This window comes from Tachypleus tridentatus, chromosome 9 (assembly GCF_004210375.1).
Source record: "Tachypleus tridentatus isolate NWPU-2018 chromosome 9, ASM421037v1, whole genome shotgun sequence".
Classification (NCBI taxonomy): domain Eukaryota; kingdom Metazoa; phylum Arthropoda; class Merostomata; order Xiphosura; family Limulidae; genus Tachypleus; species Tachypleus tridentatus.
The window spans coordinates 116,609,790-116,622,109 of NC_134833.1; the positions used below are offsets into that span (position 1 = coordinate 116,609,790).

General features: G+C 35.0%; 1 protein-coding gene across 1 annotated transcript; it reads left to right on the forward strand.

Annotated features, from left to right (window-relative positions):
- Positions 1–2,355: 2,355 nt before the first annotated feature.
- Positions 2,356–10,238, forward strand: LOC143227461 (uncharacterized). The gene is made up of 2 exons (XM_076458906.1): positions 2,356–2,710; positions 9,258–10,238. The coding sequence occupies exons 1-2, from the start codon at positions 2,356–2,358 to the stop codon at positions 10,076–10,078; spliced, it is 1,176 nt and encodes a 391-aa protein (XP_076315021.1). The 3' UTR covers positions 10,079–10,238.
- The last annotated feature ends 2,082 nt before the right edge of the window (positions 10,239–12,320 follow it).

The following is a 12,320-nucleotide window of genomic DNA, read 5'->3' on the forward strand; positions in this document are numbered from 1 at the left end:
CGGCTTTATAATGTAAAGAGCCTATTGTCTTAACTTTGGAGCCGAAATAACAAATGAAGAAACATCAATGAACTACACTTTTTAAATCTATTTTTATCTAATTTTTATCCCTTGTCATTATTACTTAAAATTTGGTAATCTAATCACAAGTGAATTAAACTTACATTAAGGACACCATAATAATATTTCAGTGACACTTCCAAGCTGACTTACAACGCTAGAAACCGGGTTTAGATTCTCGGGATGGGCGGAGCATAAATAGTCCATTGTGAAGTTTTGTGCTTAATTCCAAACCAACATAATCATTTAGTGACTAGTCATGGCCGCACATATTTTCAAGTGACAGAAGAACTTATTCTGTCTTCTCAGTATTGACATCCGTTAACAACAACAACAAAATCTCTGTGATTAATAGAATTATCTTATTATTTTGTGTTTGCTTTAAAGAGCGTGGGTTAGCCCTGTAGTAGAACTTCGGGTTTTAGAAGTGGCGAGTCTGTTTCTATTCCGGACGATAACTTCAAATATTTTTCATGCTTTAAGACGTAAATTTATTATAAAGTGACAATCAACCTCTTAATATGAATGATGGGTGAGAAAGTGCTATTGACTGGCGGGTTTCATTTGATCAAAAGCTCAAAATTAGGGACGGCTTCGCTTCTTCTTTGTGGGTATTTTGGTATGTTGGATTTTAGGCAGCCAGGAGGGTCAGGTGCAAAAGACTGACGGCTGCAGATAGAATCAGGTTTGGTTTGAATTTCGCGCAAAGTTACACGAGGACTATCTGCGCTAGCCGTCCTTAATCTAGCAGTGTAAGACTACAGAGAAGGCAGCTAGTCATCGCCAACTCTTGGGCTACTCTTTTACCAATGAATAGTGGGATTGACCGTTACATTATAACGTCCCCACGGCTGAAAGGGCAAGCATGGCTGGTGTGATAGGTATTCGAACCCGCGACCCTCAGACTACGAGTCGGGTGCCTTAACCACCTGGCCATGCCAGGCCGATAGAATCAGAAGCTTGGCCATAAATATAAAAATAAAAATACTTCTTTTAATAACAAATTAATTTGAAACATCGTAACAGCCACTGCGGTTCCATAATAATGTGTAGAGTTCAGAAACGTAGTTAACTTCAGACTTATCTTTACTCTGTAAAAAGTTTGAAACTGTGTTCATCATATATAATACATATATAAATGTGTATATCTACACTGCATCGGTTGATGTGAAAGAAACTGTCACACATACGGTTTAGCATGTGGTTATTTAGCAAGTTGATATTAAGTTAAAACCTGAACTTTCTGTTGTTGAAGGCTTAAATAGCTACTTGGCCTAACAAGTAGTTTCATATTGAAGTTAGTTTTAGCATGTGGGCTGAATAGTGAAGAATAATTAAACGTATCTTTGCTTGTTTGTTGTTAATAAGCACAAAGCTATACAATGAACTATTTGTGCTCTGCTCGTCGAGGGTATTGAAACCCTATTTTTAGTGTTATAAGACCTCGGACTTACCGCTGAGCCACCAAGATGAAACTTAAATACGGCATACACCACATTCAGCACTTTTATCGAAGTCTTAATTTACATTTTTGAAATATTTACTTAATAACAACATATTAAGGTTAGAATGAAACGGTCTGAAAAAATAAAACAGAAATAAAATAATGATAATGATGGTTTGAGCTAAAACTGTTACCATTTATATAGAAATATTTTTCTATGTTTCATTTTCACTTAAGTTTTACACTTTACTTTCATTTTTACACTTAGTAGCACGTTTACAGGCATTGATAACGTCGCATTTATGCCTTCCACATTTTCTATAATAGCATGTAATAAATTAAAACTGTTTTTCTTGTAGCATAGTGTACATTATACTACGCCGTAAGATAACTTGTATACAAAACTTAAATTAATTAAGGTATTAACCGTATCTTGAGAATCTCGGTGACGTATACAGATCAATCTTTTTCTTTTGCGATCTTTACGCTTCATTAATAATGCGCGAACAAAATACCTGGAATATTTCTTTGATTGAAATGAATAAAGTGAAACCAAGTTTTTTTTTCGGCATTTAGAATTTAAAACATAAAAATGAAACAAGACTAGAGGTTAATGTTGAAGCAAAATGTGCTGAAGGCAACTTTAGGGTCTGAATAGAAGGAAACGCGATCTGAAACTTTTTGAGTCAAAAGATTTCCGTCGATTCTGACAACGGTATTACCAATATCCTCACTGACCAAACCAGGAATTGGGAGTCATTGAAAGTTCACATGCATGACGTCATTACTGTTAGTATTCCAGTAGTTAGAGGATATAACACGTAACCTGTATCCAATATATAATACCGCACATGGAAACGAATCCACGCATTGTCCATCTTAAGTTTGTAGAGAGAGAGAGAGAGACAGAGGAGATGTTGTCAATGGACATGCTTCTTGTTTCAACTTCGAGTTGTGTGTTTTCCTCTCAAGGAATATCTTTCTTCACACTAGATCTCCTCGTGTTGAACGTAATATTCGCTTCTCTTAGCTTGCCAGCGGTCCAAGGGGGAAATCTAATTTCTGAGGAGCAGATGACAGTTATACGTGCTCAGGATCAACAGATGAGCAAGAACATATCAATACCTCACTTTGTGTACGAGCTGTATGAGGATATGTTGGTGTCTGATTGCAACAAGACAGTTATTAGAACCGTACCTGCTACTGGTAAGATCCTCATCTTCCTTTGTTGTTGTTTTATATTTAGGGGATACACCAGAAAATCCATATACTTAGGCCAACATCTTCATTATAAACCCTTCGAATAAGTTCGATTTGTCTTGACATTCGGGCAAAGCTACACGAGGGATATCCGCGCTAGCCGTCCATAATTTACCAGTGTAAGACTAGAGGGAAGGCAGCTAGTCATCATCACCAACCGCCAACTCTTGGGCTACTCTTTTAGCAACGAACAGTGGGATTGACCGTAACATTTTCACGCTTCCACGGGTGAAAGGGTAAGCATGTTTGGTGGGAGGGGGATTGCGAGTGAAGCACTCTAACCAGCTGGTCATGTCGGGGCCCCTTCGTATAAGAAACTATAAGTTATTACTCATGTAAATGATATTTTGTTTTAAAAATAAAAGGTTATTCGGTTTAAATTGTTTATTTAATGCATCTGCCTGAGGAGTAGAAGAGAGAAATGTCGTCTGAAATTATAACTGAGGAAGACACATCCAAAAAAATCTTAAAACTTCGTTAAAAAACTCTACTAATATACAACATTTTCCTGAAACATTGCTTATTTTGTGAATAATAATTGTCGTTTTTTTCCACGAACCCATTTTTTTTATCTGCCATGTTGGTACTTAAAAAACACGTTTGATGTAAATAGCAAAAGTAAAAGCAATAAAAAAGAGCCTTCTCTGTCAATATTTGCATTCATTATCCACACAATAAATACCTTTTGTTCGTTCCAAGCAAAATATTTTAATGAGATTATATTATGTAAGAAATATTTCTCACATTGATACATATGAATAGGTAATATAATTGGACCTTTTATAGCCTCTTTTGATATTTATATATTAACACGTGAGTTTAAACGCCACCTATGTTTCAGTTGATTTAAGGTACTTTCTTAGAAAAGTAAAAATAGTTTTAAATTGTCACATATATATATTTACTTTTGTACATTTCAAATATTATAGTATTATTTTCCTTTACAGTTGCAATACTCTAAAGTATATTACTTATCATTTATCACCCAAATTGGGACATACATACTGGAAAAGCAGATTCCCCATGAAACTGCTTTAACTGGCTTAGTCTTACAAAAAACGTGGCAAGCTTATTGGTGGAGAAACAGTTTACTCATGGGTCTGCTTCAAACCAGCTCAGTCCTCACTCATGAGAAATATACGTGTGATTTAAACCTCAATACTTTTGTGTCCAGACGTCCATTTGATGATTCTCTGTCCCAAGTCATACAGGTCATCTTATCAACTACATTATATTAAAACTTTTGGGGTCCAGAGGCTCGGCTGGTGCACAATTACAACGCAGCAATCTTTGAGTCCTTTAAAATTCAACAGTTAGCCACCACTCCAATACCCACACACGCCCACTTTATAATAATACACTATTAAAACAATATGGTTTTACTACATTTAATATAAGATTTACAGCTTAATGTTAGTTGTGCAACAATAATAGGTTTAGGCTGTAAAGGGTGGACAAAACAGACCACTATACACAAAAGCACTATAAAGCTTTTAAATGATAAAAAAACATTTAGTTTTTCGTTTTTCTAAATTTATATTTTTTCAGCTATTGATCAAAATGTTCATAAAAAATATATAAATTTGACTGTTTTGAAAAATAGTAATCAATATTATAAACAATTAAAATTAAATACGCCAATAAGAACTTCATGTCCCATAATCTGCTTCAGATCTACCCATCTTTTTTCTCTGTTATTATATGAATTATATAACCTGGTGGTTAAGCACTCGAAATCTGAGGATTGTGGGTTCGAATCCCAGTCACCGAACATGCTTGCCCTATAAGCTGTGGAGGTTTTAAAATGTGATAGTCAATCCAACTATGGTGGTGTCGATTAGCTACCTTCCCTCTAGTCTATCATTGTTAAATTAGGAACGACTAGCGCAGACAAACCTTGTGTAGCTTTGCACGAAATTTAAAAACAAACAAATAAGCTAAACTGTTTGATATATTCATTCTAATATATTTATTATTTCTTGGATTTATTACATGACAAAACAGGAATTGTTCGAAATGATTATCTACAGCCCCAAGGGAAGGTTCTTTCTGGTTTATTAGCCTGCATGTCAGTTTATAAATTTGGCAGGTTCTTGGAACTATTAAACAACAAAATCAGTAACTGCCCGAAATAATTATTTAAAACCCCAATTTAGGGTTCTTGGATGAGTTAACTAGACCTCAGCTAATTTTACAGATGTCATCTTCACGAGTTAAGTCTAGTAACGGAGACAGATTACCAGGAAAAAAAATAATAACCAGGGGGAATGAGTAAGTCTCTTGTGTCGCTGTCTATCTGCATATTTTCTAGTGGTGGTTCTTGGAGAGTTTCGTTGAAATATATTCAGCAAATGTTAACAGTCTGTTTAGATTCAGCACAAGCAGAATAAAACACGATCACGAACAGTTATTTACATTGTCAATAGATGGGGCTGTAGAAGAATTCTTGAATCACGATAATCAACTTGGTCATAAATCATATGCATATATATATAATTTTAGGGAATATTGTAAAGAAATATTTCCTATAAAGATTTTCGAAGTAAAATGGAAATTAAGATAATACAGTTTTAGCAATAAGGCCATCGATTTTTTTATTCTATACTTTGTAGGTAAACGGTTTTAATTAATACCCAATGCAAATTTCTGCTTCACTTACAACTTAGTTCTCTATAGTATTTTGAAGACTTTATTTATAAATAAAGAGTACGAAATAAGAAAACAGTAAACAATTCTGAAAAATTAATTGTCTTATGATATTCCATTAAAAGTTATACCACTTATGATTTCATTTTAATAACTGTGGATTGTGTAATTTAATAGCAGATAGTTAAGTTTGTTTTGTTTTTGAATTTCGCGCAAAGCTACACGAGGGCTATCTGCACTAGCCGTCCCTACTTTAGTAGCGTAAGACAGCTATTCGTCACCACCCACCGCCAACTCTTGGGCTACTCTTTTACCAACGAATAGTGAGATTGACCATACTTTATAATGCCTCCACTGCTGAAAGGGCGAACATGTTTGGTGCGACGGGGATTCGAACCCGCTACGCTCAGATTACGAGTCGAACGCCTTAACCCACCTGGCCATGCCGGGCCACGTATATGTGACCAGAGTCAATTGGAAGAAAGGCTACAGAATGTTCGATCTTACATGTGGCTATACATAATAACGTGTGTTTACAAATTTGATTTCTTGCTTTTATTGAATATGTTACACAGTATGGTCCACCCATGGCTGGTTAGCGCTAATTCTATGGAATTATAACACTAAAATCCGAGATTCGATTCTGCGTGCTGGACAGACCAGAAATACATGGGAAGCTTTCCGCTAAAACAACATCAATCTAGATCGTGTCTCGTAATTAGTATCTTATACATTTAAATCTCTAGATAGTTTATTAAACAGTCGTTTAATAAACAACACTGTATGATATTCACACAACATTTAACATACAGTGGCCCATACTACTTCTGTAATAAAGTGAAACTTTTATAGCACTGGTTCCTAGCTTAGTTCCGTTAAAGTTTAACAACCAGAAAGTCACGTAACTACCACCAGCACTACGGACCTCTTTTTAATCTGTTACATGGTCCTCCCGGCTGTTCCGAGTGTCACTTGCACATACTATCTATCTCTGTCTCTTACACAACCTTATTGTCCTGTGAAGTTAATGATGGAAAATAATTTGTTTCATAAAAGAGTAGTAAAAAATAAAAAAGAATGTTGTGGGCCATGAATCATGGTTTCCGGGTGCCGATCGTGTGGATCAGAATTTATAACTTCAATTATACCACAAGACCTCCTCGTCTTCCTCTGTCGCACCACACACAATATTTGTGTATTTATCATACAACATGGTGCTTTAAAAAGTATTTCATACAGCTCTCCTATAGTACTACCCCCAAAACATGTACTATATAATGAAACTCCATCTATAATACTGTGGTGCTTCCAAAACATATACAATATAATGAAACTACACTGTTCCTATAATATGGTGGGGCTTCCAAAACATGCGCTATATAATGAAACCCCACCGTTTATATTATGTAGTAGTGCTACAACGTGTACTATATAATGAAACACCACAGTGTCCTTCATACAGTGATACCTCCGATTTTGTACCATACAGCCAGACCACACAGTGGCTCCCCCTCGTGCGTTAATCACTTTTATATCCTATTTATATACTGGTAGCATGTTTGTTTCTTCGTAAAGCTACAAGAACCATCTGTACATATTCATTCCTAGTCAAACAAAGGTAGGTAACTAATCAACAGCACCTACCACCAACTCTTGAGTTAAACTCCTTTGGTCGAATAATGGATTTTGACTGTCAGGCCTACAACGCAACCTTACCCCCAAAGTACGGAATGTAGTTTTGTAACAACGGGATGTGTACCACGAACCCTCGGATTCACAATCTTGAAATTGTAACCCTCTCGCTGTGATCAATTTTGTCTGTTTGTGCGTGTGAACGGATTTTAATTATGTGTCAATTTGATAATTTCGGGCTTTTCTCGGGCACAAGTTCTCAAGATAGGAATTAATATGTTACATAAATATGAAAAAGCGCCCATATGTTATACCAGTTTCAGCAGAGAGAATCCAGATACAGCTGTTGACAATAACTCGATACGTAGTAGTCTAAAAATGAAATACAAAGACTCTATTTCATTACTTGGTCTGCTTAAACTTCAGGTTTCAGTACAAAAAAGAAACTCATTCAAGAGAAGTTCCACTTCAATCTCTTTCTATTACCTGAAACCAGATAGCTTTTAAACAGTGATTGTTACAACGTTTATGATACCAGACAAATGAGGTTTAGAACACAGACAGAGAATTCTTAGAAATACGAATTGTTCCAGCTCAAAGAAACAACTGTTCGTTATTTGGAAAGGAAAGAATTATGTCTTTGAACTAACTCTCATTATATATAAACACATAAAATCGAAAACACAATTGTGCAAAGAAGATCTATACGATATCATTTAGATCATAATCTATATAGAAATCCACAGATTGACATGAAGAAAAAGTAGTATGTCTAAAGTTAACAATTTGCGTGATAAGTTTATATTACGTGAAATGTGAAACTGAGTACTTGTAATCTTATGCATTTAACATAAAACTACAAATATTAAGTTCGCTATATAAAATGATTTGGGAATCTCACCACGTTGTTACACTCCAAGTTGCAATGTCCCATCGTACTCTATTTGATGACTGTGAATCTTGACGATAGCAATGCAACGTCGTTTCTGTTGCAAAATGCTATGTTGTAAGACTGTCCTAAACCTAACCTTTCCTCCCTGATGCTTTCTACAATCTACCTAGTGTAGAAGAATGATGACACAAAACCCACAGCCAACTTCACCGAAATGTTATTGTGTGGAATAGCGTGGACGTTCTATTGATTCTTCTTGTGCTTGAAGTATGTAACGGTTGAATGATATATTGTAGAAGCACCTTTTGCATATGTGACTTGTGTCGCTTTTCCAGATGGAAATCCTTCTTAATTATGTTGTGTGTTGTGCCTGGAACATGTGGACATCTTTGACTATTTACCTTTGAATTTATGGATTCTCATCTGTTATAAAACGCCATATTTTAGCTTACCAGGACGTGGGCGGAGGGGTATGGGGTGAGACATTGCAGGTTTTTGTCTGTATGGCCCATATTATCTCAAGTTGTTTCTTTGCTTTTCAGTGTCATTAAATATAAGAGGTAATCCCCGTCTTGGAATTTGAAATCCCTGATGTGAACACACCTTAATGATATTAGTGTACGAGTATATTACTTCGAATAGAGCGGCTACAAAACCTCAACAATTTTAGGTAGCATCATACTACCTGCAAAATACTAAACATTGTCAAAATGTAGTTCTTGTATATCCCGTTTCATTGCGACTTTGTATCAACACTAGCTGTTAAGAGACTTGCACATTTACATATTCAGAATTGTTTTATTGTAAAATATCCAGTTCTCCTTATAAATACACTAAAACGTGTCAACTAGTAGAAACAACATGTTTAATAACATACCTTTAAATATGAAGCATGGCGGTCTGATTTGAATTACATTATTTAATAGTATGAGAAAACATGAAGATAACACAGGATTATAATAAAAAATTGAACACTTTGTTCAATTTCAGTGAAGATCCAAGTTAAAACTACACACACGAATTGTATTAAGTGTGTGGCGCCCTCCTTCGAAATGTTTCTAAATGTGATCACCTTAGAAAACCTTTCATAGACAATATGTTTTAATAGGTCGTCCAAGAAGTAGCCCACCATGTAAGAGAAATGTAATCATTCCACACGGTAAAGTCCGTCAATAGCACTAAAAGACACGTATAACGGAAGTGTACAAAACATATTTTTCGAAAAATTGGCTAAATCTCGATAGTGAGGGTTAAGAACGAAGCTTTAGTTTGAGAAACGCTGGTACAAATTTCCTTTCATTGTATTCAATTTTTATTCTTTAGGTGCTGAGAAAACGGAAGCTGTATTTCACTTCATTATTCCACCTGCTAATCAGGAAGATAAATTTTACAAAGCTGAAATTAGGGTTATTTTTCCTGATGCTTATTGTCAACGACCTCTCACTCTTGATCTTTACTGGACATCTCAAAGGGTCGAAGTTTCAAATAGTGGAGCCAATTCTGAGAAATCCTTTTTTGGGAGGAAACAACTCAACGGATCGCAGTCAATGTGTGAAATATCGGTCGATTGCACACAACTACTGGAAGCGGATAGTTTTAACCTTGATCAGAAATATTCAGTATCTTTTGAACTATTTCTTCAACAAGAAATCACGTCATCCACTATAATGCGTTTTGCCAATGTGTCAGAAATTGAAGTTTTTGCTGTTTTATGTTATAAGAGCTCCCTCTTGTGTTCGGAATCCAGCGCCATCTTCCGCCATAAGCGTCAAGTTCTTAAAGCTGCAAGAAAACAGTCTTTTGTAACCAGGAAAAACATGAAATTGGAAGCCAAGCACTGCTCAAGAAAGCCTCTTTATGTCGATATGCATAATATTGGCTGGGATAACTGGGTTATTTCCCCGAAAGGTTTCTTAGCTAATCAATGTGAGGGGCAATGCCCTTTTCCAATCAGTGAACATTTAAACGGAACCAACCACGCCCTTATTCGAAGCCTACTCCATACATTTAGTCCTGACGTTGAACCAGCTTGCTGCGTACCTATCAGATTGAAGCCCGTGACGCTTCTTTACGTTGACGACCACAACAACGTTGTTCTACGTCAATACGAAAATATGGCAGTGGAAGAATGTGGATGTCGCTGAATTAGAATATCTCACCCTAAACTAAATATAAATTGTGGTGTTAGAATTGAATAATCTTGCATGATGAATTAAAATAGTCTGTAGAGACAAGGTTTTTAGTAATTTGAAGAATGGTTGTAAAGTTTAAGGTTGTTTTCCAAATGCGTCGAGCATTTGATAGTTACTGATTAATCATGTACAATAACCTTTAATTAATAAAGAAACTAATTTAGATAATCTAGGCTCTCATACATCTTCAGCACTCTCAACCACCACCATTGACACGTGATCCCACTACATTATGAGCTCAATTACTATTGAGAACTAAAAAAAACTAACAAAAAACAAACTTAAGGAACTTTGCGAAGAAGAATAGGTTATTTGAAACTTTCAAATAAGATCTGTGTAGGCTAACGACACTTTAACCTTTCTAGTGGAGACTGCTCCATTTTTCACAAATTTAGGAGTGAAATTGATAAGCTCACAAGTCATGTGGAAAATGAAGAAAGTTCAGAAGTACCACACACACTGTATGAGGTGTGGGAGTTGCTTAATATTCCATACTCGTATTAAAACTCTTGAAATGCATTGTAAGTTATAAAAACAACAACACGATAATGCTATATCATATTTCACCTAATGCTGTTACACTACTTTATAAACACTCTCATGCCACTTCTACTTATAATTAGTAAAACTGTAAATATTTATCTTTCAAAGTCAATAAAAAAATTCAGCGACTTTCCCCTGCTGTAGTCTTATGAAGACGTGTTCCTTATTACTCAAGCGACACAGGAAGTATTTCATAAAACCAGATAATTACTCGTTTGCTGAATTTAATGCGGAAAGGGTGTGTTAATGTGGACTGACATTTTGAAATTGTGCAGAACTGAGAGTAACACTTTAGCTCTGGTGCATTAGAAAGGAAAGCATCAACGTAAAATATGCAAGATGTTCAGGTGGTGTATTTACTGCATAAAAATCAATCTGTCTAATTAAAGACAAAAAAATAATCCTACTACTTAAAACTTTGGCTCTGATCTCTGTAACTGTCACTATTTTACTATAGGATTAAGTAATCACTGAAATAAACCTGGAGAATGCAAAGAATAAGGGCAATCAGATTATAACTTAGTACAGTCTGGCCAAACAGTAACTTTACTAGACACTGTTTAATGTCCCTTGTACAACGTCGGACAAACATTTAGACATAACTTACGTATATTATATTGCAGATACATTGAAACATTTCTAAGCAAATACTCTAAAGTTTAAGTACAATACAGTGAACCTTATGGAATTTCATTCGTGATTGAATCTTTTAGCATTGATCATTGGATGACTTTCAGAATATTTACTGTCTATGGTTAAATCTTGTAGTATTTATTTATTGTCATGTTTGAGTATTTGTTGTTATGCTAGCATCTCGGTGTGTTTGAAGTCGTGGTTGAATTTTACATTGTGAATTGATATGATTGAGTTTCATGGTATTACTATGATAATTGAACCTCGGAATATTCACTATCGTGTTTGAACCTTACAGTACTGGTAGGGTATTTACTATCATGGTCTAGCCAGTAAGTATTCATGGTCCTAATCTGTTACTGAAGAAGAAAGGTCCAACTTTCGAGTGCTCTTTATAGGGTTTTGATTTATTTCTATTGTCGCAACTGTCACGGTTGAACTTTACAGCGTCAGCTGATTTGATTGATTAATACGGTATTTGTGTCATGGTTGAACCTCAAAGTAATGACTTATTTGACTGAACTTTAGGGTATTTTCTATCGTGGTTGTGCCTCATAATATTTATTGTCATAAATAAACTGTATATATTTTCTCTCAAAGGAATGTCTTAAAGCGTTTACTGTCACTGTTGAATGCTGGATTATTCACTGTTATGTGATTTGTCATTATATACTTTTAAAATCGTAGGTGTGTGTATATAATGTGCTATCATATTTACATTTTCCGATTTTAAAATTAAACAGAGAAAAGGTAAATCTTTGAATTCCACTACTTCAAATAACTTATTATTTTCACATTTTATCCAAACACATTTATTTATTTAAAAACCATGAAGATTTTAATGTTAATGGTCTCATGTATCAGACATTTGATTGAAAAATGTTTAAAGGAAACATTATTTGTCGAAAGTTGGAGAACGTAGGGCAAGAATGAAATGAAACTGAGAAACTAATGAATTAAAAAAAAATGTGATTAGTTCGTTAATTCATGTTAGACTACTTTAAGTTATTTCCTGTAA

Bases quoted from the DNA above. Each gene is read 5' to 3' on its own strand.
- LOC143227461 (XM_076458906.1), top strand. From the start codon at position 2,356: ATGGAAACGAATCCACGCATTGTCCATCTTAAGTTTGTAGAGAGAGAG. The intron at 2,711-9,257 runs GTAAGATCCTCA...TTTATTCTTTAG, and splicing joins TAGAACCGTACCTGCTACTG to GTGCTGAGAAAACGGAAGCT.